General features: G+C 44.2%; 1 protein-coding gene across 2 annotated transcripts; it reads left to right on the forward strand.

Annotated features, from left to right (window-relative positions):
* Positions 1–507: 507 nt before the first annotated feature.
* Positions 508–27,712, forward strand: LOC118368760 (coiled-coil domain-containing protein 149-like). Of its 2 annotated transcripts, XM_035753121.2 has the most exons (12): positions 514–953; positions 13,332–13,493; positions 13,737–13,775; positions 17,023–17,130; positions 17,251–17,367; positions 17,579–17,751; positions 18,135–18,207; positions 18,457–18,541; positions 19,542–19,686; positions 19,960–20,036; positions 24,918–25,031; positions 26,339–27,712. In XM_035753121.2, exons 1-12 carry the CDS (start codon positions 903–905, stop codon positions 26,884–26,886), a joined length of 1,692 nt encoding a protein of 563 aa, XP_035609014.1. In that variant the 5' UTR covers positions 514–902; the 3' UTR covers positions 26,887–27,712. The 2 variants fall into 2 exon arrangements, with proteins under 2 accessions (XP_035609015.1, XP_035609014.1); XM_035753122.2 differs by lacking the exon at positions 24,918–25,031 and having other exon boundaries at positions 508–953.
* The last annotated feature ends 160 nt before the right edge of the window (positions 27,713–27,872 follow it).

The following is a 27,872-nucleotide window of genomic DNA, read 5'->3' on the forward strand; positions in this document are numbered from 1 at the left end:
AAAAGTGTGGATTTCAGCAAACAAAGAAAGGCATGCAACTACAAAGGACAAACATAGTTACAAGGTTAGCGTTTCATAATATTTTTTTTAAGTATTATCTTGGGCGACTCGATGTCGTCAGAGCTGAATTCCACAAAGCCTGGTCTCAGCTCCACTACATTGGGAGTTCATCAAAAACGTCCTTAACATTGAGTGGAATTTAGTCAGCTAGAACAACCCCATAGCAAGTCCCTGTAGTGTCTTTAATTCTATGGTAAATCAAATATCTTACAAGGACTTTCTCATATCCTCTTTGACAAAATGTTCCATCTCTGCTCACTGTTTATATAAACTGACCACCTCTCTCAATACAATAGGCCAAGGATAAAATAGAAATGTATTATTTCCATCCTCTGCCGACCCACCCGGACATCCCCGCCTACCTGCAACAGCTGACATGAGTAATAACAGAGGGGATTCGATTAATCTCGCCCGGACGCCCGTGTTAGCGTGTTTTGCATCGGCTGAAAGTTGATTGCATTCGATATGGAATGAGCCTGTCTCCCAGACTTCAGGCAGGTATCCCGCTCTGTGCGACAGCTCAAAACAAAAGCGAGAACATATATTTTATGGAAAAAATATGTATATGTTTCTGAACGCTTGACCATGTTGCCTGGTTGACAACATAACCAAGCAGCTCAGAATGCTATTCGATTTGAGTGGCGCTCCTCCCTCACCGACTTCGCCCGGTCACGTGATGAGCCAGAGGCTGGTTCAGTGCGGGCCAGCTTAATAGAACGGCCATAGATACAGCGAAGCGGAGGAGGAGTCAAAATAAGATAAGTCACCTTGCTGAAGACAGTAGCTTACCAACTAATACAGGAAAACCGTGAAATTTACGTGTTGGAAGAGGCTGCGAAATTATGAATTCTTCGAAAAGGAGTGAAAGTGACTGGCAAGGCCTGGTGAGCGAGGTGAGTGCGCTGCAAAAACACTGTGACAATCGGTTGCGTGAGCCATTAGTGATGCTTAGCATATAGAATTGGGTTGCCATATGGAAAGATAAATTAAATGTCTACTTCGAGATACGTATTTTGTTACTATTATCTAGCCAATTTGAATAATTATATGGTTGTGTGTGCGCATATTGCCTATCACAGCGTATTTTTTTAACACTAATCCTCCAAATCAAATCAAGCTTTATTTATACAGCACGTTTCAGACATGGAATGCAACACAATGTGCTTCAGAAGAAAAAACAAATATAAACAATGAAAATAAAAACTGAAATATTTACTACACAACAGAGATGAGAGGGTAAAAAACAAAAAAATAACAAGAACTGAATTATTTAAAAGCACCCTAATGAAAAGCAAAGCTAAAAAGGTGTGTTTTAATATCTCATTTAAAATGTACACAGTTTTGGGCCCCCTCGGGTCCTCTGGCAGGCTATTCTCAGGGGCTTGGGGCATAGTAACTAAAGGCTGCCTCTCCATGCCTCTTGGTCTTAGGCTATGGGATAGCTAAAAGGCTAGTTAGTGCCAGAGGACCTGAGGGGCCTACTGGGTACATAACCTATATGTGGAAACTCCTTCAAATTAGTGGATTTGGACATTTCAGCCACAACAGGTGTGTAAAATCGAGCACACAGCCTTGCAATCTCAATAGACAAACATTGGCAGTAAAATGGCCTTACTGAAGAGCTCAGTGACTTTCAATGTGGCACCATCATAAGATGCCCCCTTTCAAATAAGTCAGTTCGTCAAATTTCTGCCGTGCTAGAGCTGCCCCAGTCAACTGTAAGTGCTGTTATTGTCAAGTGGAAACATCTATAAGCAACAACGACTCAGCTGTGAAGTGGTAGGCCACACAAACTCACAGAACGGGACCGCCAATTGATAAAAATTGTCTGTCCTCGGTTGTAACACTCACTACGAGTTCCAATTTGCCTCTGGAAGCAATGTCAGCACATTTACATTTACATTTAAGTCATTTAGCAGACGCTCTTATCCAGAGCGACTTACAAATTGGTGCATTCACCTTATGACATCCAGTGGAAAAGCCACTTTACAATTGTGCATCTAAATCTTTTAGGGGGGGGGGTGAGAAGGATTACTTATCCTATCCTAGGTATTCCTTAAAGAGGTGGGGTTTCAGGTGTCTCCGGAAGGTGGTGATTGACTCCGCTGTCCTGGCGTCGTGAGGGAGTTTGTTCCACCATTGGGGGGCCAGAGCAGCGAACAGTTTTGACTGGGCTGAGCGGGAACTGTACTTCCTCAGTGGTAGGGAGGCGAGCAGGCCAGAGGTGGATGAACGCAGTGCCCTTGTTTGGGTGTAGGGCCTGATCAGAGCCTGGAGGTACTGAGGTGCCGTTCCCCTCACAGCTCCGTAGGCAAGCACCATGGTCTTGTAGCGGATGCGAGCTTCAACTGGAAGCCAGTGGAGAGAGCGGAGGAGCGGGGTGACGTGAGAGAACTTGGGAAGGTTGAACACCAGACGGGCTGCGGCGTTCTGGATGAGTTGTAGGGGTTTAATGGCACAGGCAGGGAGCCCAGCCAACAGCGAGTTGCAGTAATCCAGGCGGGAGATGACAAGTGCCTGGATTAGGACCTGCGCCGCTTCCTGTGTGAGGCAGGGTCATACTCTGCGGATGTTGTAGAGCATGAACCTACAGCACAATAGTTGTTAGTCGGGAGCTTCATGAAGTGGGTTTCCATGGCCGAGCAGCCACACACAAGCCTAAGAACACCACGCGCAATTCCAAGCGTTGGCTGGGGTGGTGTAAAGCTCACCGCCATTGGACTCTGGAGCAGTGGAAATGCATTCTCTGGAGTGATGAATCATGTTACACCATCTGGCAGTCCGACGGTCGAATCTGGGTTTGGCGGATGCAAGGAGAACGCTACCTGCCCGAATGCGTAGTGCCAACTGTGAAGTTTGGTGGAGGAGGAATAAATGTCTGGGGCTGTTTTTCATGGTTTGGGCTGGCCCCTTAGTTCCAGTGAAGGGAAATCTTAATGCTACAGCATACAATGACTTTCTAGATAATTCTATGCTTCCAACTTTGTGGCAACAGATTGACAAAGGCCTTTTCCTGTTTTAGCATGTCATTGCCCCCCAGTGCACAAAGCGAGGTCCATAGAGAAATGGTTTGTTGAGATCAGTGTGGAAGATCTTGACTGGCCTGCACAGAGTCCTGAACGCAACCCCATCAAACACCTTTGGGATGAATTGGAACGGTGACTGCGTGCCAGGTCTAATCACCCTACATCAGTAATTCTCTTGTGGCTGAATGGAAGCAAGTCCCCGCAACAATCTTCCAACATCTAGTGGAAAGCCTTTCCAGAAGAGTGGAGGCTGTTATAGTAGCAAAGGCGGGACCAACTCCATATTAATGCCCATGTTTTTGGAATGAGATGATCGACGAGCAGGTGTCTATATACTTTTGGTCATGTAGTCTAACTAACTTAAAAGCATGTCTGACATTTATTGGTGTGCACAATCATAGATTGATTTTAAAAACCAATAGAATCTTAAAATGAATTCTAAAACTGACAGGCAGTGTTGTGGAATTATCAGAATTAGTTGTAACATAGATAAGATGTGTTATTTTCATGATATGCTTATGAGTTATTTCTCATAAGAATGTATTTTGTTGTACTATAGTGGTGGCCATTGGCCGCAGGAGAGGGGAGAGGTCAAGGGGTCATCATGTGTAAAAATATATTTTTGGTGTGGCAGTGACTCCCTACTTTTCTCATCGGGGAAAGAAGGGTGACAGTGTCTGGAATCATTCTATGCTCCCTCTTTGTTGACCTATAGGGTCACTCTCCTCTCTGTGAGTTTGTCCTCTGATTGGTTGTATTTAGAATTGTTTCTATCTAAGTGACAATTTGATATATATCATAGGGTGGGGGTAATGTCTTGGTACCATTTTGTACCAAGGACGAGATAAGAGCTTTGTTTAGGAGACCAAACTGAACGATAATTTATAGCCCACTCTGTCTGACTAGGGGATATTCTCTCTGAAGTAAGGTTTTTTCTCTGTGTAAGTTCCTAAGATCTGTGTTTTGTCATGTCGTCTAGGAGGGGGTGGATCTTTGCTATAAAGGATCCCATTTGCCATTGTTTCAGGGACTCTCAACTTTTCAGTTAGAGATACTGAACTGTTGAAAGTCAAAATGCTATTGCAAATGCTTAATTATTATTAAAGGTGAAGATTAAGCATAACTCTGACTCGTGTGATTTGCTCTCTCATCATTTGGTAATTAAGGAAATTTCCACGACAGCAGCCAGTGCAGAGACCTTAAAACCGATGAATTGTGTGCTCTCCGTCTGGTCTTGGTCAACACCTCTGCTGCAGCATTCTGTTTGTTTTGCAGTTGACCAATGGCTTTCTTGGGTAGACCAGACGAGAGCATTACAGTAGTCAAGCCTGCTTGTAATACAATCATGGATGAGTCTCTCTATATCAGCCTGAGAGAGAAACGGCCGCACATTGGAAATGTTCCTCGGGCGGTAAAAAAGCTAATTTGGTCTCATTCCTAATGTGTGATTTGAAATTGAGTTCAGAATCTGAAATAACACCTAGGTTTTTTTACCTGTGATTTTATCTTTATTGCCCGTGAATTAAAATGTGTGGCAGTATTCTTGCTGTGCTTTGGCCCCAACAATAAGTACCTTGCTCTTGTCTTGATTTAGCTAGACAAAGTTGTGCGCCATGATATTTAAATAACTAATACAGTCTAATCATTTCTGTGGAGCTAAAATACTCAGACACCGAAATGTGAAGTTGTGTATCGTTTGCGTAGCAGTGAAAATCAATGCTGACCTTTTTGATAACACTGCCAAGGTGTGTGTGTGTGTGTGTGTGTGTGTGTGTGTGTGTGTGTGTGTGTGTGTGTGTGTGTGTGTGTGTGTGTGTGTGTGTGTGTGTGTGTGTGTGTGTGTGTGCTGAACAGTACCGGAGCGAAAATCGAACCTTGTGGAAAGCCACATGTGATATCTATTTTCTCTGTCATCACCCTTGGTGAACATAACTCAAACTCTTGACCGGTTAAAAAGGTCCTAAACCAATTTAGAACTGGACTGGAGAGGCCAACACACCTCTCCAGTCTGTTCAGAAGGACATCATGGTCAATAGGGTCGAATGCAGCACTTAAATCCAAGAGTACAAGGACAGAGAGCTGTTTGGACTCTGTTGGCTCCAAGATCATTTACCACTTTAACTAAGGCTGTCTCTGTGCTGTGGTGGGCCCGAAAACCAGATTGGAATAAAAAACATTTTAAAGAATTGAGTTAGTAGGCACTTAAAGTAATTAAGCTGTTTGAAAACCAATTTCTCCATAATTTTGCTTAAGAATGGAGGGTTGGGCCTCCCGGCGGTGGCGCAGTGGTCTAGGGCACTGCATCGCAGCGCTAGCTGTGCCACCAGAGACTCTGGGTTTGCGCCCAGGTTCTGTCGCAGCCGGCCACGACCGGGACGTCTGTGGGGTGACGCATAATTGGCCTGGCGTCGTCCGGGTTAGGGAGGGTTTGGCCGGTAGGGATATCCTTGTCTCATCACGCACCAGTGACTCCTGTGGCGGGCCGGGCGCAGTGCACGCTAACCAAGGTCGCCAGGTGCATGGTGTTTCCTCCGACACATTGGTGCGGCTGGCTTCCGGGTTGGATGCGTGCTGTGTTAAGAAGCAGTGCGGCTTGGTTGGGTTGTGTTTCCGAGGACGCATGGCTTTCAACCTTCGTCTCTCCCGAGCCCGTACGGGAGTTGTAGCGATGAGTCAAGATAGTAACTACTAACAATTGGATACCACAAAAAGGGGGTACAATTAAAAATACATTTTAAAATAGATTTTTTTTAAATAAAGAATGGAGGGTTGGAGATTGGCCTAAAATTGCTGAGAGCTGAAGAATCTAGATTAATTTTCTTCAGAAGGAGTGTCACCATAGCAGTTTTTAGTGCAGTGGGGAAAGTGTCTGTGAATTGTGAATGATTTTAACAATAGCTTGCACTTCTTCAAATATGCATTTCAAATCTGTTTTGAAGGTGGTTGGGATAGGATCGAGAAGGCAGGTAGAATGCGTAAGTTGTGATGTCACTTTCCTGAGCTTGCCTGTGTCAACCAGGGAAAATATATCCATAGTGCCTTTGCGTGGTAGGCTAGGGCACATATCATCAAACTTCTCATCAGGTCTTGCTTGTCTGATAACAAACATTAGGCTGGGTATCTTATGCTGTGAACTCATCACATTTAGATGTGGAGGAAAGTTCACATAGGTTTGCGGGTGCAGGATTTGGTCGACGAGCCCGTCTGCCATTTCTAATTGCCTCATTCATGGGTTTTTCTTTATTTTTACTATTTTCTACAATGTAGAAAAATAGTGAAGACATCAAAACTATGAAATAACACATGGAATCATGTACAGTTGAAGTCGGAAATTTACATACACTTAGATTGGAGTCATTAAAACTTGTTTTGCAACCACTCCACAAATTTCTTGTTAACAAACTATAGTTTTGGCAAGTCGGTTAGGACATCTACTTTATGCATGTCACAAGTAATTTTTCAACAATTGTTTACAGACAGATTATTTCACTTATAATTCACTGTATCATAATTCCAGTGGGTCAGAAGTTTACATCCACTAAATTGACTGTGCCTTTAAACAGTTTGGAAAATTCCAGAAAATGATGTCATGGCTTTAGAAGCTTCTGATAGGCTAATTGACATGCTTGGTAGCAAATGGGTCTTCCAAATGGACAATGACCACAAGCATGCTTCCAAAGTTGTGGTAAAATTGCTTAAGGACAACAAAGTCAAGGTATTGGAGTGGCCATCACACAGCCCTTACCTCAATCCTATAGAAAATTTGTGGGAAGAACTGAAAAAGCGTGTGTGAGCAAGGAGGCCTACAAACCTGACTCCGTTACACCAGCTCTGTCAGGAGGAATGGGCCAAAATTCACCCAACTTCTTGTGGGAAGCTTGTGGAAGGCTACCCGACACGTTTGACCCAAGTTAAACAATTTAAAGGCAACGCTACCAAATACTAATTTAGTGTATGTAAACTTCTGACCCACTGGGAATGTGATCAAATAAAAATAAGCTGAAATAAATCTTTCTCTCTACTATTATTCTGACATTTCACATTCTTAAAATAAAGTGGTGATCCTAAATGACCTACGACAGGAAATTTTTACGAGGATTAAATGTCAGGAATTGTGAATAACTGTTTAACTGTTTAACTGTTTAAATGTTTTTGGCTAAGGTGTATGTAAACTTCCGACCTCAACTGTAGTAGCCACCCTTTGCCTTGATAGCTTTGTACACTCTTGGCATTCTCTCAACCAGCTTCACCTGGAATGCTTTTCCAACAGTCTTGAAGGAGTTCCCACATATGCTGAGCACTTCTTGGCTGCTTTTCCACCACACTGCGGTCTGACTCATTCCAAACCATCTCAATTGGGTTTGGGAAGGGGGATTTTTGGAGGCCAGGTCATCTGATGCAGCACTCCATCACTCTCCTTCTTGGTCAAATAGCCCTTACACAGCCTGGAGGTGTGTTTGGTCATTATCCTGTTGTAAAACAATTGAGTCCCACTATGGTGTATTGCTACAGAATGCTGTGGTAGCCATGCGGGTTAAGTGTGCCTTGAATTCTAAATAAATCACTGACAATGTCACCAGCAAAGCACCATCACACCACCACCTCAGTGCTTCATGGTGGGAACCACACATGTGGAGATCATCCGTTCACCTACTCACCCATCAGTCCAAAATTAACGTTAAAAACAATATTGTGATGAAACATGCAAACCATGAATAGACAGGTTGGTTGTTTAGCAACAACAATGATGAGGTTTGTGTAGAATGTTGACAACATTTAAGCTATATTCGGTCTACAATGTTTATTGAAAACATAAATACATTTGCACAATGACCACTTGTATCTCAAATACATTGTTGATGGTTAGGCTAGCTAGTGAATTTGACACATTAGCATTGATATGAAATCAATTTAAAACCACTCAAAACAAGACATGGCATCAATGACAAGATGAAGTCGAAGTTTGAACTACTCCACAGATTATCCATTATATTGACCAGATACTCCAGTGGCTACTTTAATGAAAAGAAACGTCTTCAAAAATGGAATGCAGTCGGGAGGAAGCAAGATTAGATGGGACCATTCCAGACAATTAGAGGGCAGATACGTGTGAACAATAGGGACAACGGTTTCCACGAGTTACTACAGCCACAAAGTAAAAATGGACTATATCGTAAAAATGAATGAAAACAACAATTAGCTTTTTGGTCTAAATTCAAGGCTCGGCATAAGGTTAGCGGTGTTGCGGTTCGTGTCAATCACATTTTAAGAATGGAAATGGGCAGGGTATACAACTTTGGCTGTGGTATGAAGTGACAACCAGGCACGACTCCGATATAAAACTTTTTTTTCAAAGTTGCTGGGATGTCACGTGTCCTACTTATCACTACACTCGTAACAACCTAATCATTATGATGCTTCCATTCGATCAAATAAACCACATGTAGCAAATAAGCTATAAAGAAAATGTGTTAACCAATTTCGACACTCTCTCATTGACCTCATACAAAAACTTGCTTGGTGAGTGAATTTATGATAATAAAAAAAAAATGTAAACATCACCTGCTGGAGGAGACAGATTTTGGGCTCAGTTATCGCTCTAGCTTTGCCTATTCTCTCTGACTACTCCAGGAAGTGACATTGCAGGCTAGCTCAGTGCTGCCCCCTCTTATTGACTAAGAGCTCATTTATGATTGATCTGAAAATGTGGTTGGACGTTCCGTATGGAGGGTGTAATGCAATTGCGGAGTCTCCAGAGACATGCAGAGGTCAAATTGAGCTCTGTACCGCATAGCCGTGCGCCTCCCAATTTTTTATAACAGTGCAGAGGGTTCCATATATCTCTGCATTGCCATGATTGGTTGACAGTAGTTGTGGGCGAGAGGTCCTGTATAAACACAAACTCACTTCCTTGAAAATGTCCTTCACAACAGCTCTGCTGAACAGTATGAATGCCCTGACTTCTGCAGAGGCCTTATCACTGTAAATGCAGAGAACAGATTGACCATGCAGCACCTTTAACTCGAGTTGAAGGCCGACCAGGGTACTGCAGGCTGCCATTACCAACACAAGTATCCTTAACTTCTTATGTGTGTGATTTAAACAAAAACAAAAAGGATTTTCTTTTGGTGTAAGGACATACATCTGGTGTATTAGAAAACAATTATTTATATATATATATATATATATATATATATATATATATATATATATATATATATTCTTTACACAGATTGACCACAACGATGGTGATTTTTCCATTTACTATAATGGGGGATCATGTTTTCTGCAAACAATGCCTGCAGTACCGCAGTCTGACTTTTACTTCTGTGGCTTCAATGAGAGGGGGCAGTCATTATCCCGTGGGTTAGAATTTGTAAATGGCTCGATTTTTAATAATAATCAGCTATAACCTGTAATCTCCTACCCGTTATTGGGCTTCAGAATGAGCACACACTCAATGTTTGCACAAAAAGTGTACCAATCACACAGTCATCCCTTGTACCACACCAAGTATGATGGCTGAGGGAACACAGTTAGTCCATTCATTGAGAAGGCTGTGTCGTGTCCTTACTGCGGATATTACACTTTGCTACTACTGGTTATCACTTCTATATCCTTTGCATAACTGAGTGCCTGTTATCATGACAACCTGTATGTGGGGGGGAAGGTTCCACATGAATATTCCAGTGTTTCTTATCTTCACACAATGCATATTGTGCATAGCCAACTGTGTATTCTTCCATCAGTGCTGAACTAGCAGCCACACTGGTGATACTGTAAGTCAAGTTACAGTTGATTTACCTATTACTGTTAGCTGACAAGTGTTACTGTATATGAGATGTGAGATGTACATTTACGATAAAAAAACATTTAATCAGGAAGTTCTATCTGCGCAAACTCCAGATTATACATTTTTTGCACCTGTTTTCTCCCCAATTTTGTTATATCCAATTGGTAGTTAGTCTTGTCCCGTACAGACTCAGGAGAGGCAAAGGTCGAGGGACATGCGTCCTCCGAAACACAACCCTGCCAAGCCGCACTGCTTCTTGACACTCTGCTCTCTTAACTCAGAGGAAACACTGTCCAATTGGTGACCGCAGTCAGCGTGCATGCGCCCGGCCCGCCACAAGGAGTCCCTTCCCTAACCCGGACGACGCTGGACCAATTGTGTGCCGCCTCATGGGTCTCCCGTTTGCGGCCGGCTACAACAGTCTGTGATTGAACCTGGGTCTGTAGTGATGTCTCTAGCACTGCGATGCATTGCCTTCGACAGCTGCGCCACTCGGGAGGCCGCAAACACTTTTTTACTTGGTGCTAAAAGGTTCTATCTGCAAAACACAGTGCATTTGGAAAGTATTCAGACCCTGTGACTATTTCACATTTTGTTACGTTACAGACTTATTCTAAAAATGATAAAATTATTTTTCTCCCCCATTAATTTACACACAATATCCCAACACGACAGTGAAAACGGGTTGCTAGAAATTTCACAAAATCAGAAATACCTTATTTTACTTAAGTTTGCTATAAGCCACAATTGAGCTCATGTGCATCCTGTTTCCATTGATAATCCTTGATGTTTCTACAACTTGATTGGAGACCACCTGTGGTAAATTCAATTGATTGGACATGATTTGGAAAGGCACACACCTGTCTATATAAGGCCCCACAGTTGACAGCGCATGTCAGGGAAAAAAACGAGCCATGAGGTCAAAAGAATTGTTCATGGCGCACCAAGACAGGATTATGTCGAGGCACAGCTCGGGGGAAGGGTACCAAAACATTTATGTAGCGTTGAAGGTCCCAAAGAATACAGTAGCCTCCATCATTCTTAAATGGAAGAAGTTTGAATCCACCAAGACTCTTCCTAGAACTGTCTGCCTAGCCAAACTGAGAAATCAGAGAAGGGTATTGGTCAGGGAGGTGAACAAGAACCCGATGGTCACTCTGACAGAGCTCCAGAGTTCCTCCAGTGCCTATAAAGCCCTTTTAACATCCGCCGTGGTGACAGTGCTATACAGAAACCAAGCCTAAGACCTCAAACTGCAAGCAATGCAGAAGCACGGTGACTAGAAAAATGATAACAATCACTGTGGTTGTAAAGCGATGGAACTGGTTAGCAATGTCAGTTGGCTTTTCATAGCCGAGCATTCAGAGTTAGACAGAGCGAACACAGCAGGTCCGGGACCTTCCAGAAGGACAACCATCTCTGCAGCACTCCACCAATCAGGCCTTTATGGTAGAGTGGCCAGACGAAAACCACTCCTCTGTAAAAGGCACATGGCAGCCCGCTTGGAGTTTGCTAAAGGACTCTTAGACCATGAGAAACAAGATTCTCTGGTCTGATGAAACCAAGATTGAACTCTTTGGCCTGAATGCCAAGCATCACATCTGGAGGAAACCTGGCACCATCCCTACGGTGCAGCATCATGCTGTGGGGATGTTTTTCAGGGACTGGGAGACCAATCAGGATCAAGGGAAAGATGAACGGAGCAAAGTACAGAGAGATCCTTGATGAAAACCTGCTCCATAGTGTTCAGGACCCCAGACTGGGGCCAAGGTTCACCTTCCTACAGGACAACGACCCTAAGCACATGGCCAAGACAACGCAGGAGTGGCTTCGGGACAGGTGTCTGAATGTCCTTGAGTGGCCCAGCCAGAGGCCGGACTTGAACCCGATCAAACATCTCTGGAGAGAACTGGAAATAGCTGTGCAGCAACGCTCCCCATCCAACCTGACAGAGCTTGAGAGGCTCTGCAGAGAAGAATGGGAGAAACTCCCCTAATACAGGTGTGCCAAGCTTGTAGCGTCATATCCAAGATGTTTCGAGGCTGTAATCTTGCTGCCAAAGGTGCTTCAACAAAGTACTGAGTCAAGGGTGTGAATACTTATGTAAATGTTTTTATTTTATAGAACATTTTTAAAAAGTTTGGTTTTGCTTTGTCGTTATGGGGTATTGTGTGTAGATTGAATAAAGCTGTAATGTAACAAAGTGGGAAGAAATCAAGGGGTCTGAATATTTTCCAAATGCACTGTACTTGTATGTAAGGTGATATACTTGGATCTGGGACTTAGAAAAATACTCAATCTCAAAACCATGCATTTTGCAGATAGAACAGTATAGTCTCAAGTCCTTTATTTTTAATATCATAGTTTCTGGTCCTCTTTTGTAATTACTTAGAATTTATTTTTTATCACCTTTTCTTAAGAAGAAGCTCTTTATAGTAAAAACCCAAACAAATAAATACAGGTGCTTTAGAGCATGTTTAAGGCCCTTAGAGGCATTGCTGTTTTTTGTCTTGTTCTATATCAATACGAAAAGCTCCATGGACGAGGTATTTCACTAAAATTACTAACTTACATTTTATTGATAACTAGCAAGTAGTTTACTGACTTTGGATGTCAGGGACCAGATATTATGTCAGTTTACTCATCCAGAGCTAAACTTGAACAATGTTGCTAGTTATCCATATGATAAGGTGTATTTATAATTTTAGGGAAATATTGCTTTAACAAATGTGTGATTAACATTAATTTGATCATGTGATTAGAAAGATGAAAGGGTGTTGTCTTTATTCATTAAATGTCTGGAGTTTTTATTTATTTAAATAATTGTAACTTTCTGGGCCAGATAAAACGTTTTGGCTGAACCATTTCAGAGCCATACGGTTCTGTCTGCGATTGCACCCCCCACCCCTTTAAAAGAGGAAAATCGATTTACAAATGTCTTTAGGATTTTGATGCTCTGCACTTTGGGTACCTTTTTTAAGGTTAGGACTTTGATGTGTTGTGAAAGAAGAATTCGCTACAAAACAGTTCTGGGATGTGAACTTTAATGCTGACTATCTCAGAACAATGCTTTGCGCAGATATAACCTTTTTATAGTCCCAAGGTCTTGAATTGTCAGTATACTGTGTATGCAAAAGTGAGGTTAATTGGGAAGTCGTACCATGGTTGTAACTGTTTAGTTTCCTCATTTTATTTTTCCTGTTAAAATAACTTAATGAAAGGGCCTTGACAGTTTTTCACCATGTTATTTTCACCTTTCAAAGCTTTGAATCAGATGAAATGAAAGCTATTCAACACTTGGTGCAAAGCCCACACTTTCTGAAATACTAACCTGTCCTTACACTTTATAACAATAGTTTTTTTCCTTTGACATCCGAACATGCAACTTGATCATCCACAGTAGGAACTGGTGTTAATTCCCATTCCGTACCCTCCCCTATATTGTTTCTTAGTTCCTGGTGTGTAAGCGTAAACTAGACAGCAAGAAGGAGGCCCTCCTGATCCTGTCCAAAGAGCTGGACACCTGTCAACAGGAGAGAGACCAGTATAAGCTGATGGCCAACCAGCTGCGAGAACACCACCAAGGACTCAAGAAAAAGTACAGGGAGCTCATTGTAAGTCTGTCTATATGTCTATTTATGTTCAGAAATCTTTATCTGTAATGATTTGCCTTAGTGATAATCTGGGCAAATGACGACTTTGACTTTGTTTAATGGTTTCTAAAAAGTGTTTTATGGACCTGGAAAATCAGTGACCCATGAATGTTTGTTTAAATATAGCTTAGTATTTTGAGGGAAAAGCAATGGGACCACTTCATGCTCTGATTCACCTTACAGTACATTTTCTATTTCTTTCAGGATGGAGATCCTTCTTTACCACCTGAAAAACGCAACCAGGTAAATTAAGCTGTCTCTAATGCCCATGCTACAGTTGAAGTCGGAAGTTTACATACACCTTAGCCAAATACATTTAAACTCAGTTTTTCACAATTCCTGACATTTAATCCAAGTAAAAATGTATTGTCTTAGGTCAGTTAGGATCACCACTTTATTTTAAGAATGTGAAATGTTAGAATAATAATAGTTATTTATTTGAGCTTTTATATATTTTCATTACATTCAATTAGTATTTGGTAGCATTGTCTTTAAATTGTTTAACTTGGGTCAAACATTTTGGGTTGGGTGAATTTTGGCCCATTCCTCCTGACAGAGCTGGTGTAACTGAGTCAGGTTTGTAGGCCTCCTCGCTCGAACACGCTTTTTCAGTTCTGCCCACAAGTGTTCTATAGGATTGAGGTCAGGGCTTTGTGATGGCCACTCCAATACCTTGACTTTGTTGTCCTTAAGCCATTTTGCCACAACTTTGGAAGTATGCATGTGGTCATTGTCCATTTGGAAGACCCATTTGCGACCAAGCTTTAACTTCCTGACTGATGTCTTGAGATGTTGCTTCAATATATCCACGTAATTTTCCTTCCTCATGATGCCATCTATTTTGCACCAGGCCCTCCTGCAGCAAAGCACCCCCACAACATGATGCTGCCACCCCAGTGCTTCACGGTTGGGATGGTGTTCTTCAGCTTGCAATCCTCCCCCTTTTTCCGACAAACATAACGATGGGCATTATGGCCAAACAGTTACATTTTTGTGTCATCAGACCAGAGGACATTTCTCCAAAATGTATGATCTTTGTCCCCGTGTTCAGTTGCAAACTGTAGTCTGGCTTTTTTATGGCGGTTTTGGAGCAGTGGCTTCTTCCTTGCTGAGCGGCCTTTCGGGTTGTGTCGATATAGAACTTGTTTTACTGTGGATATAGATACTTTTGTACCTGTTCCTCCAGCATCTTCAAGGTCTTTTGCTGTTGTTCTGGGATTGATTTGCACTTTTCTCACCAAAGTACGTTCATCTCTACCAGACAGAACGCGTCTCCTTCCTGAGCGGTATGACGGCTGCATGGTCCCATGGTGTTTATACACTGCTCAAAAAAATAAAGGGACACTTAAACAACACAATGTAACTCCAAGTCAATCACACTTCTGTGAAATCAAACTGTCCACTTAGGAAGCAACACTGACAATACATTTCACATGCTGTTGTGCAAATGGAATAGACAACAGGTGGAAATTATAGGCAATTAGCAAGACACCCCCAATAAAGGAGTGGTTCTACGGTGGGGACCACAGACCACTTCTCAGTTCCTATGCTTCCTGGCTGATGTTTTGGTCACTTTTGAATGCTGGCGGTGCTTTCACTCTAGTGGTAGCATGAGACTGAGTCTACAACCCACACAAGTGGCTCAGATAGTGCAGCTCATCCAGGATGGGACATCAATGTGAGCTGTGGCAAGAAGGTTTGCTGTGTCTGTCAGCGTAGTGTCCAGAGCATGGAGGCGCTACCAGGAGACAGACCAGTACATCAGGAGACGTGGAGGAAGCCGTAGGAGCCCTGCAAAATGACCTCCAGCAGGCCACAAATGTGCATGTGTCTGCTCAAACGGTCAGAAACAGACTTCATGAGGGTGGTATGAGGGCCCGACGTCCACAGGTGAGGGTTGTGCTTACAGCCCAACACCGTGCAGGACATTTGGCATTTGCCAGAGAACACCAAGATTGGCAAATTCGCCACTGGCGCCCTGTGCTCTTCACAGATGAAAGCAGGTTCACACTGAGCACGTGACAGAGTCTGGAGACGCCGTGGAGAATGTTCTGCTGCCTGCAACATCCTCCAGCATGACCGATTTGGCAGTGGGTCAGTCATGGTGTGGGGTGGCATTTCTTTGGGGGGCCGCACAACCCTCCATGTGCTTCCCAGAGGTAGCCTGACTGCCATTAGGCACTGAGATGAGATCCTCAGACCCCTTGTGAGACCATATGCTGGTGCGGTTGGCCCTGGGTTCCTCCTAATGCAAGACAATGCTAGACCTCATGTGGCTGAAGTGTGTCAGCAGTTCCTGCAAGAGGAAGGCATTGATGCTATGGACTGGCCTTCCCGTTCCCCAGATCTGAATCCAATTGAGCACATCTGGGACATCATGTCTCGCTCCATCCACCACAGACTGTCCAGGAGTTGGCGGATGCTTTAGTCCAGGTCTGGGAGGAGATCCCTTAGAAGACCATCCGCCACCTCTTCAGGAGCATGCCCAGGCATTGTAGGGAGGTCATACAGGCATGTGGCCACACACACTACTGAGCCTCACTTGGACTTGTTTTAAGGACATTACATCAAAGTTGGATCAGCCTGTAGTGTGGTTTTCCACTTTAATTTTGAGCGTGACTCCAAATCCAGACCTCCATGGGTTGATAAATTTCATTTCCATTGATCATTTTTGTGGGACTTTGTTGTCAGCACATTCAACTATGTAAAGAAAAAAGTATTTAATAAGAATATTTCATTCATTCAGATCTAGGATGTGTTATTTTAGTGTTCCCTTTATTTTTTTGAGTGTACTTGCGTACTATTGTTTGTACAGATGAGCGTGGTACCTTCAGGCATTTTGAATTTGCTCCCAAGGATGAACCAGACTTGTGGAGGTCTACAATTTTTTTTCTGAGGTCTTGGCTGATTTCTTTTGATTTTCCCATGATGTCAAGCAAAGAGGCACTGAGTTTGAAGGTAGGCCTTGAAATACATCCACAGGTACACCTCCAATTGACTCAAATAATGTCAATTAGCCTATCAGGAGCTTCTAAAGACGGACATTTCCAAGCTGTTTAAAGGCACAGTCAACTTAGTGTATGTCAACTTCTGACCCACTGGAATTGTGATACAGTGAATTATATTTGAAATGATCTGTCTGTAAACAATTGTGTCAAGCACAAAATAGATGTCCTAACTGACTTGCCAAAACTATAGTTTGTTAACAAGAAATTTGTGGAGTGGTTGAAAAAGGAGTTTTAATGACTCCAAACTAAGTGCATGTAAACTTCTGACTTCAACTGTACATCCCTCAAACTGTTACACATGTTATACTTTTATCACAATGTTTATATGATGGACAACACTCTCTGAAGCTTTCCCAGTTTGATTTGATCCTGCGCTTTCAATCTCCAACCTTGTGTGTCTGAGGGGTTGAGTACAGCAGTAGCCATTTATGTCTCGTATTAATTAATAAAAGCATTCTTATATTTCTCTGACCTCTCCCCAGGTGAACTTGGCTCAGCTGCTGAGAAACGCAAGGGAGCGAGGGAAACAGCTAGTCGAGGAGGTGAAGGAGCTGAATCAGAGACTAGCAGAGGCCCAGGGAGATAACAAGGTAGGGCGTCAAACACACACACACACACACACACACACACACACACACACAAACCTACATCTCTCATACTAACTCAGTGAATCTGTTCCTCTGTTTGACCCGTCTCTCCCTGGTCCACAGCTGCTGAGGATGACAATCACTAGACAGAGGCTGGGGGATGAGGAGGTGGGGGCACGCCACTTTCCCGCCCATGAGAGAGAAGACCTGGTCCACCAACTGGAGAAGGCAGGGCTACAGGTGGGAAGGGATCTTGTCCAATGGGAATGCTCTTTTTCTATGGTACATCGTGCCCTAATGAACACGACCCAGTGCCTCTCCTTCTTCAGCACTTTCAGAATAGTGCAAAAAATGGAAGATAGGAGACAACCGTGTCCTATTCGCTTTCTTTGTTTCTCTCGCTCGCTTTCTCGCTGTTTCTCTCGCCCACTGTCTCTCTCTGTGTGTTCAGATGGAGGAGCTGGAGAACAGTGTTAAGGCACTGACTGATGAGCTGGACGACGTCAAGGCAGAGCGTGGCGTGTTCAGCGAGAAGGCTGAGCGCCTCAACCTGGAGCTCAACCATATCCTGGGTGGCCACGAGACCCGGATCATCGACGTGGATGCCCTCTGTATGGAGAACAGGTGAGGGGTGGACTCTTCTCTGCTAGTATTACATTTACAGTTGAGTAATTTAGCAGAAGCTCCTATTAAGAGTAACTTACAGTCAGTGCATTCAATTAAGGTAGGTAAAAAAACGACATGCCACACAATGTTCAACACAATTAAATACCCCCCAATGTATATTAGGCTATGCACGCACAATTTATTTTTACTCCTGTACACCATAGAAGGAGACATTTTCATACACTGTGAGGTTGGCACTATTTCAATGTCTTCCTATTCCAGGTAGGCATAGGGTGTCCTGTGTGTGTTTCTAGATGAAGAATTGTTGTTTGCTGCTGCTTTTTCTTCTTCTTTTGCCCGGAAAGATTAATCTAAAGCTATTTTTTTCCCCCCTCTGTCAGGTATTTACATGAGCGGTTCAACCAAGTCCAAGAGGAGGTGAACTTGCTGAAGTCTAACATCATGAAATACAAGGTAGAGGGGTGTCTATCTGTGAGAGTGTGCTCAATACCCGCATTGCAGTAACGAGTAACTTTTTTACCATCAGTTAGACTCACGTTTAGATACTTCAGAATAAGGTGTGTGTGTGTGTGCGTGCAGTAAACAAAGGCGCTGTGTCAACATTGCATTGCAATTACATTGAATTCTAGCCAGTGTCTCTTGACAGTCCCAAAGAGGGTTAGAGATGACAGCTGATAAAGGTGGGTGTATTTGTTTTTGCAGACTGCGTTGGAGAGGAGGAAGAGCTTTAAATTGTCTGGGAAGTCCAACAGCAGTGCTCTAACAGGAGTCCTCTCTGCCAGACAAGGTACACCACCATCGCATACAGATGCGTCCAGCTACCACATGGCAGGTCCCAATTCAGACTGGCAGCTCCGTAGTGAGTAAGATAAGAATGCTGGTCAGAGCAACTGATCCGAGAAGAGCAGTTAGGAACTTTCTAAGTGATCTCCTCTGTCATTGAATCTAGGTAATGCATAGCCCAGGGACGCATAAGTGTAGAAGATGTGAACTAGCTAGCTAGTGAGTGCAAGCCCACTGCAATGATTGAACCTTCCCTGAGATTTGAAGGATCTATTCTAGAACCTGTATTGCAGCGTGGCAGTGTGAGTTGCATTACATTATTTACTTGAAGAAATCAAGCTACGGTAGCACCCAGATGTGTAGAAACTATTTTCGGCTCTTGTAAAAGCCTATCATATTTATTCTACACCACCAGGGTTCCAGTTCTAGATAAAAAAATAAGTACCTGTAATGCCCATTCTGTCTGAAGTAGACATTATTTCTTCATTAGAGTTATGTTAGTCTCCAGTGCCTAACTTTTGAAACACCTGAGACTCGCCCTAATTTGTATTCAGAGTTCTGGCAGAGATGCAAAGCTTAGGTCTTGATTGACAGTTCTCGGCAGAGCCAGCACAGTAGGGCAGCAGTTCAAGCTAGAGGAAGCAGGGAGGTAACCTATTGTACAGACTGCTGTTTCTATTGCTCTGTCACTCTTTCACTCACTCTCTCTCTCGCTTTTTCTTTCTTTCTTTATCCCTCATCTACCCTGTGTGTCGCTCCTGTCTATATACTGTTTCTCTCCTATTTTTGTCTGTCTTGCTATCTGTTTTCATCTCCCTCCTCACTCTGTTTCACTTATGTCCTCCCCTTTCTTCTCCCCCTCGTACTCTCTCTATTCCCTTCTCTCCCTCCCTGTATTTTTTATGTTTTCCTTCTCAACGACTTACTCCTCTTCCCCCTTTATGCCCCCTTCTTTACCCCTTTTCCTGATTATATTCTCGCTCTGTCTCTGTCTGTCTCTGCAGTGCAGGAGTTGTTGTCTGAGGAGCAGGGCTGCAGTCTCCCGGCCACGCCCCAGTCCATCTCTGACCTAAAGTCCCTAGCCACGGCCCTGCTGGAGACCATCCATGAGAAGAACCTGGTCATTCAGCACCAGAGACACACCAACCGGTATATGCACTGGCACACACATTTCTACAGTACACACAGGCCTACACACACACACAGTCCACACATTCCCTTTCTTATTCTTTCATATCCTTTATTTACGTCTTGGTGTGCTTTGTCTCCATTGACCTTTACCCATATTAAGTTCATAAACCTCGCCACACCATGTTCTCCACTCCTACTAGTCAAACAGTGGAGACACACTTAGTTTACAGTCTGGCCGCTGGGCCATAAGGGACCTTGTGACTCACCCTCCAGTTTACCTTCTCCACACAGGATTCTGGGGAATAGAGTTGCTGAGCTGGAGAGGAAGTTGAAGACATTAGAGGTGTCCGGCTTGTGGAGTCTTCCAGGTTAGTTACAGTAACGTTGTTCAAACGCATTGACATGAGTGTAAATCCTAGACAGTGGGGTTTTAGTTGGGTGGATAATACTAGATCTTGCAGCTAAATAACACTACAGGGAACAAAGCACCACACCATTAGCAAACACACTGTCCACCAACATTTATTTGCAAATATCTGGTTAATGCTAGCTCCAATGGGACTGTATGATGAAATGTTACCCAGCTTTACCTACTGAGAATTTCGTTATTGACACTTCAATTTACCAATGAACTGACCAATTGGTGGTGGACAGTCCAATGAAATGCTGTGTTATTAACTGGGTATCTCCTCCCTGGCTGCGGCTGCCTACAGGCCTGACCTACCACGTTTCTCTGGGAATAGGGAGTATGTGTTCTGTATATACCGCCCTTCTTAGCCCATGCTTTCCATTGTCATGCCACCTTGGCATCCTCCCAAAAACTGCCATCTCATATCCATCGCCCTAATGCTACCTCCATTCTAGCCCAAGGCCACTCCTTGTGCATTCATGTCACCTGTTGGGATCTTCTCACCTGCTGTACGTAGTCACTTACGGCTTAACGTTGGAACCCAGAGCTAAATCACACTTGCACAATGGCCACCTACTCAGTTTGGTTACTCGATTCATAACATTTGTGTTAAGTCTCTCCTGAGAGACTACTTACTGCTCTGTTTATCAGTATAAAAGGTGAGTCCGTCTTTTGTATATATTTGAATGTCGGTACAACTACAGGTAGGTTACCTAGCGGTTAGAGCGTTGGGCCAGTAACCGAAAGGTTGCTACACTGAACACCAATATAAAAGCAACATGCAACAATTTCATACATGAACTGTAACTCAGTAAAATCCAAGGAAATCAGTGAATTGAAATGAGTTCATTAGGCCCAAGCTATGGATTTCACATGACTGGGAATACAGATATCCATCTGTTGGTCACAGATGCCTAAAAAAAAAAGGCAGGTGCGTGGATCAGAAACCAGTCAGTATCTGGTGTGACCACCATTTGCCTCATGCAGCGCGACACATCTCCTTCGCATAGTTGATCAGACTGTTGATTGTGGCCTGTGGAATGTTGTCCCACTCCTCATCAACGGCTATGCGAAGTTGCTGGATATTGGCGAGAACTGTTAACACGCTGTCGTACACGACGATCCAGAGCATCCCAAACTAGCTCAATAGGTAACCTGTCTGGTGAGTATGCAGGCTATGGAAGAACTGGGACATTTTCAGCATCCAGGAATTGTGTACAGATCCTTGTGACATGGGGCCATGCATTATCATGCTGAGACATGAGGTGATGGCAGCGGATCGCATAACATGGCATAACAATGGGCCTCAGGATCTCGGCACGATATCTCTGTGCACTCAAATTGCCATTGATAAAATGCAATAGTGTTCATTGTCTGTAGGTTATGCCTGCCCATACCATAACCCCACTGCCACCATGGGGCAACGCTGTTCTCAATGTTGACATGGAACCACTCGACCACACGACGCCATACATGCTGTCTGCCATCTGCCCGATACAGTTGAAACCGGAATTCATCCGTGAAGAGCACACTTCTCCGGCGCGCCAGTGGCCATCGAAGGTGAGCATTTGCCTACTGAAGTTTGTTACGACGCTAAACTGCAGTCGGGTCAAGACCCTGGTAAGGACGACGAGCATGCTGATGCGCTTCCCTGATAGTGCTAATGACAGTTTGTGCAGAAACTATTTGGTTATGCAAACCCACAGTTTCATCAGCTGTCCGGGTGTTTGGTCTCAGAAGATCCCTCAGGTGAAGAAGCCGGATGTGGAGGTCCTGGGATGGCATGGTCTGGTTGTGAGGCTGTTTGGACGTACTGCCAAATTCTCTTAAACGGTGTTGGCGGCAGCTTATGGTAATTAACATAAAATTCTCTGGCAACATGCCGATTGCCCGATCCCTCAATACTTGAGACATCAGTGGCATTGTGTTGTGTGACACAACTGCACATTTTTAGAGTGGCCTTTTGTCCCCAGCACAAGGTGCACCTGTGTAATGATCATGCTGTTTAATCAGCTTCTTGATATGCAACACCTGTCTGGTGGCTGGATTATCTTGGCAAAGGAGAAATTCTGACTAACAGCGTTAAACAAATTTGTGCACCACATTTGCGAGAAATAAGCTTTTGTCCGTATGGAACATTTCTGGGATCTTATCAGCTCATGAAACATGGGACCAACACTTTACATGTTGCATTTTATATTTATATAATTCTAATCCTCGTGCCGACAAGGTGAGAAATCTGTCACACTGCACTTAACCAGGGTCGCCGTAAATAATGGCTGATCCCTGGCCGTGACCCCACTCTCTGTTTCGGGGGGAGTTGGGATATGCAAAAAAAACGCATTTCCATTTCACACCTCACACTTGTACAGGTTACCCACTTGTCCATGCAGTGAAACATGACAAATATATGTGTTCCAAAACTACTGGTTAATGAGTGACATGTAATTTGGGGAGATTGATGCTGTCACATAAGAGTCCTGCGAAATGGGCAATTCCTACTGCTTTCAAATACTGAAATAGTCTAACTTTTTAAGCGTATGATTTAGTAAATGTCTGAACTAGTTTAACAGCTTCCCTCAATCTAATGGAAAGAACAGCAAATGTACAATGCACAGACATGCCAGTCAGACGTTGAGATTATAGAAGAGTTTCTCCAGTGTGCACCAGAGGGGGGTGTTGTGCTGTGTTTAAAGTGCTTTGGTGGGATTTAGGTGGCGAGATGTAGCTCGATGAAGCTTGCCTGTCATGAGACTGTCATTCTCCCGCCATAAAACTGACAAGCATCCATTACTGAAAATGATTGCCCACATTACAAACACATTTAGGGGAATGTGCTGTTATTAGGGGATTTGTAGACGAGGCCCAAAGTGCCTCATGACTCTGTCCACCACAATCGGCGTAGGGCAGAGGGAGAGGGCGAGATGGAGATTGAGAGAGAGAGTGGCCTTGTCAAGATGGACAGTCACGACGGGGCGAAAAAAAAAAGAGGGGCCGATTTGGGGGCAGGCCCCCGAGTCAAAACATTGGACACGCCATGCGTTGCTGTTCCCGAACGACAAGTTAAAAGGGAGAGTAAAAAAACAAAAGCGACTCACTCAAATAGACTTGTGATTTACTCGACAACCCAAACCCCCCCTGGGAGCGATACCCTGTTCAATGAGCGCTGGAATACACGCAGACTGAAAGCCTGTCTGGGCGCATCAGCCACACTCAATATCAAACGGGGTGAGACTCTCATATACAGTAGCCTACTACACTGGAGAAGAAGATGCATTGTGCAATGCCCTGATAGATAGACATGTCATTACCCAGGTATTTTTAAACAAAGATTTCTCTATTTTCTCTCCCAAACTCTTCCCTGTCGTTGTTGCCACCTCTCCGCGGATCAACATCCGCGAGGGCGCGGGCTGGCATCTCACAAAGGCGGTGTATTGGGTGTGACAGACCTGCCTCGTTGTCAAAATAAGAGATGGGTTACCCCCCCCCCGAGACTGGTGTAGGGACTAGAGAAGCTGGGTACCAGAGAGATGTCCGAAGTCTGTTTTGGATGAGGGAGATAGGCCTACAGTATGGGGTGTTATCGTTTGGGTGTCAGTGTAAAGGTAGAAGCAGTAGTTCTATTCGTGGAGGTAGTACTTCCTTTGGTACCTCTACTATCTTTGTTTTAGCATGTATGTAGGATATGTTTTGGCAGAAATAGGCTTCGGGATGAATGCATTCATGCATGCATATGTGCGTGTGAGTTGGGATGTCTGTCTCTTAGTGTGTGTGCAGTTAATGTGTGTGTGCGCGCACGTCTGTGAGAGGAGGAATGGACGGATGGATGGGCAGCTGTCAGGAGGGTATAAACCCACTCCTCCATACCTCCTCCTGAGCACGGCGTGGGCTGAAACCTGCTGCGTTCAGCCCAGGCCCTGCTCTGCATACATAATCACCACTTTAATACTGGCTTTAAAAAGCAGCCTGAGAAACTCAAGTCACCAAAGGCCCTCTCAACTCCGAACGAGCAAGGCTCTCAGCCTGTATGAGGGCTAGCGCCTAGATGAAAGTTTGAAGTATTACTTAGCCTTGCCATTGCATGTATCCCAACGGGCATTTATTTAAGACGAATATGCTAATGTGTGAAATGAGGTGTACAGAAACTAAGTTGCAGAGTCCTTTTTTTCATAAACAGCTTTCGAGGAAAGTAAAAGGGGGAACTTCACAGGACAATCAAAGTACGGTGTGCATCCAGTGCCATAGATTGACGTGAAGAGGAATTGACCCCAACCCCTGGTGTGCTATAGAAAAGATGAGCAGTGCCCTGGGTTCATAACACAAGTGCTTGTGCCATTCATGCTTGACAGTCAACATGTTTCACATGCTGACATCCACGTTTAGCATTCTTCTGCTTTTGTTTATGTTTTAATGTTTTAGTTCGTAATTCACACTTGAGTGACCCTAGTTTGTGTCGAGGGTGTTTGTGCTTGCGTGGGTATGTGTGTGATGTCTGGTATACGGTGCACGGTCCCCTGTGAGTAGCATATGGCGTCAGCCCAGGAGGCGTGCAGCCATCACTAATGAAGACTGATGACAGGGAACTGCAGCCACTTCCTGTGAGCACAGTTTTGTGTGTGTGTGTGTGTGTGTGTGTGTGTGTGCATTTGGATGAATATGACTTTATCTGTGTGAAGGAGCACGCGCAGTCCTTACCTGCTTACACACGCACCTTTTTTGAAAACCACCCTCATGTTTTTAGCATCTGTGTCTGTTGGGTGTTTTTTATTTTCTGACTGGGTGGGGGAAAACTTCCCCAGAAGGTAACTCTTGTTCCCCTGTGGGTTTGTTGGGTTAACAGGGGGACGAGACAACATTATGCTGAGCGAGAGCCAGCGACCCGAGCTCCTATCGCCCAGCATCATGCCGTGCCCACCTCAGCCCCACACGCACGCAGCAACGCAGCCACCTAAAGGTGAGTGTGTAATTGTGTGTAACTGGGCTTCGCCGTTCGTTAAACGTCACCCTCGGGCAGCGACTAAAACGCTGTAATTAGCTCCATCCCCTCTCCCCACACACCCTTCATTTTGCGCCCAGTCCCCTTTCCCGCCTCTCCTCCAACGCTGGCCTCTCATTGGTGCTGATGGCTCAGTACCTGATGCTCCTCAAATGCCATGGCATTTTGGAAATGTGAGCACAATTCTCGCCCGCTGACATTCAAAAAGTTGGTGTGTTTTTGGAAGGGGGGGGCCCTATAAATATGGATGCTGGCATTAATTTTCTTTTCCTCTCTTTTGTGGGGGCAAGTGTTCTCTGTGGTCTGTCTTTAACCTTTTTGACTGAACATTCACAAATATGGGTCAGTAATCCGCGGAATGGGAGAAATATTTTGGAGAGGAAGCAGAACTTAGGGGCGTCGCTATTTTTGGCCCTTTGCCGTGGAAGTGCTTGAGTCACAAGTTATTGAAATAACTTTTGTCGATTGACACAGCCCACAACTCCAAAGAGTAGTAGGGGTGGCTAGTTATTTAATCCTGTAATGACATCTTAATTCTCTGTCAATATGAAATGGAGGATTGAACAATCCACTCTTTACAGGTGCTCAGAGTAATGTGGTGTGGAGTTGTTTTCAATGTCCGTAACGTTCACACTGCATATTCACTCACGTAACTTGGTTGATTTTACATAGCTTACGCTCATGCATTATCCATTTACACAGCTCCACATACACCCAGGCTGGTTGGATATAGCATGTGGATTAAGGACCCACTTGGTTGGGTCACCACTATCAAGCATTACTGCAACATGCAAATATCAGCAGACTGCGTCCCCTAGCACCGAACACGTTGGTGTTTTTGAACTGCTGATCTAGGATCAGCCCCCTCTGTCCATATGCGCTTGTTCATTATGATCTGAAATGCTAAACTGATCCTAGATCAGTACTCTTACTCTGAGGCGCATTATGAAACTGGCCCTGATACTGTTAAGGTACTGTATATGTGGAAGGAAAAGCTCAACCTAGTTTACCAATGGGCTTTGGGGAACTTTTGTTCCAGTCCTGCTCTAACACACCTGATTTAAAACTCTACTATGCTTCAGCTGCTTATCAAAACCTTGATTAGCTGAACCAGCTGTGTTATAGCAGATTAGGAGGAAAAGCCTGGACACGCAGAAGCTCTCCGGGAGGACAGTTTACCACTAGGTAGAGTTAAGAGGGTGTTACAGCTTCATTATAACTACCCTCTCACAATGAACTCTTCTCCTCTCTCCCAATGTGACTAGACGACAGAATGGGAGCATCGTCGTGGGAACGGGCCACAGCTGGCGGTGACTTTGGCGCAGATGGCGTCGGCGGGGAGGGCGCGCCCGAGCCCAGTGACGGGGCGGAGGCTAACTGCATCTGCCTGAGTGACAGGCGGGGAGTGGAGATTGTGACGCTGTCGGAGGAGCAGGCTGCCGCGGAGCTGGAAGAGGGGCAGAGTCCCGTGGAGGAGGAGGGGCATGAGGTGAAAGTGGACGAGGAGCTGGGCTCCACAGTGGAGGAGGGAGAGGAGGCGGCCCTGGCGCTTGACGCCCCACCCTTAGAGGCGGAGTCAGACTTGGGTAACCTCCCACAGCTGCCTGTAAGGCAAGCTACCATAGATGACACCCTTGAGGTGGGTAATTTGACCTGCCATGATCAAGCAGTGGAGCCTACAGGACTCCCTAACACAGAAGATGCCTCTAAGCCAGCTTCCATATTCAAGACTCCAGACTGGGGTGGCACAGATGGGTGGGACCTGCACTGTCAATCAGGACAGAGTGACAGTTGCCATAGCAACAATCATTGAAAAGTGATGTTTGATGATGTAGACCAACTACCCCCCCATTTTGTGCTCCCAGCCAATCTTTGCGTGAGTCTATAGAATGGATAGAGAGAACACTTTCTCAGCCTCCCATTGACAGTCAGTGCCTGAAGTGTACTTTGCATCTAGATAGTGTTGTTGCTCTGAAAAGAGCAGACAATCTTGAAATCAATCCACTTGCAAGTCTAATGTCCTACAGGAGTAATTTAGCAAAGAAAATAGCAAAGATGGCAAAGTCCCCCGCAAACTGCCTCCATGGTAGGATAATCCCAGCTGTTTGCTTCCTGTTTATTCCTAAGGGTTGCTAGTTAAATGAGAGCTGTTTTATTTTTTTCTGCTGCCCACATACAGGAGCCATTGTGAGTTAGTGTGATGAATGTATTAGATTTGCATGGAAATCTGTGAAGAACATTGTTCGAGAGTTTAATGTATTTGTATTATCGTAGCTTTATGTATATAGATTATAGTTACAGTCACTAATCAATTATGGAGCCGTTTTCTTATTCTGTTTCTAATGGAAAAGTAGATGTTGGCTTGTGACTGCATGTGCCTTATATACACTGGAATATTTCATTTTACATTTTCAAATCCTTTTGAATGTCATATCTTGCAGTGTCACATGTCTAACTTGTTGCATAGGAGCACAGACGTATAATCAATATGGGCCTCACTGCTGCCTGAGGAATGTCAATGTCCTTGTTTTCACAACCAACTGATTGTCATGGTTGTCTACTCTTATAAAGCTTTGTTTACCAGCTGCATAACCACACACAGTCTTACTACACTTTTGTAAATAAACACATTGACTAATTTTGTGACACAAGGTTTCATGTACTTGCCCCAAAATTCTGACACACACACACACAGACACACACACACTTACAGCCAAAGTCCAGGCCCTGCTAAGGTATTCAGATTCAGTTTTTCCCACATTCAGGTGGCAGCTGGCCTCTCCAAGCAAACGGCATCAA

This window comes from Oncorhynchus keta, chromosome 35 (assembly GCF_023373465.1).
Source record: "Oncorhynchus keta strain PuntledgeMale-10-30-2019 chromosome 35, Oket_V2, whole genome shotgun sequence".
In the NCBI taxonomy this organism is placed as follows: Eukaryota; Metazoa; Chordata; class Actinopteri; order Salmoniformes; family Salmonidae; genus Oncorhynchus; species Oncorhynchus keta.

Excerpts from the sequence above, each read along its gene's own strand:
- LOC118368760 (XM_035753121.2), top strand. The coding sequence starts at position 903 with ATGAATTCTTCGAAAAGGAGTGAAAGTGACTGGCAAGGCCTGGTGAGC. Across the intron at positions 13,776-17,022 it reads CACCTGAAAAACGCAACCAG|GTGAACTTGGCTCAGCTGCT; the intron begins GTAAATTAAGCT and ends ACCTCTCCCCAG. Across the intron at positions 18,208-18,456 it reads CTAACATCATGAAATACAAG|ACTGCGTTGGAGAGGAGGAA; the intron begins GTAGAGGGGTGT and ends TTGTTTTTGCAG.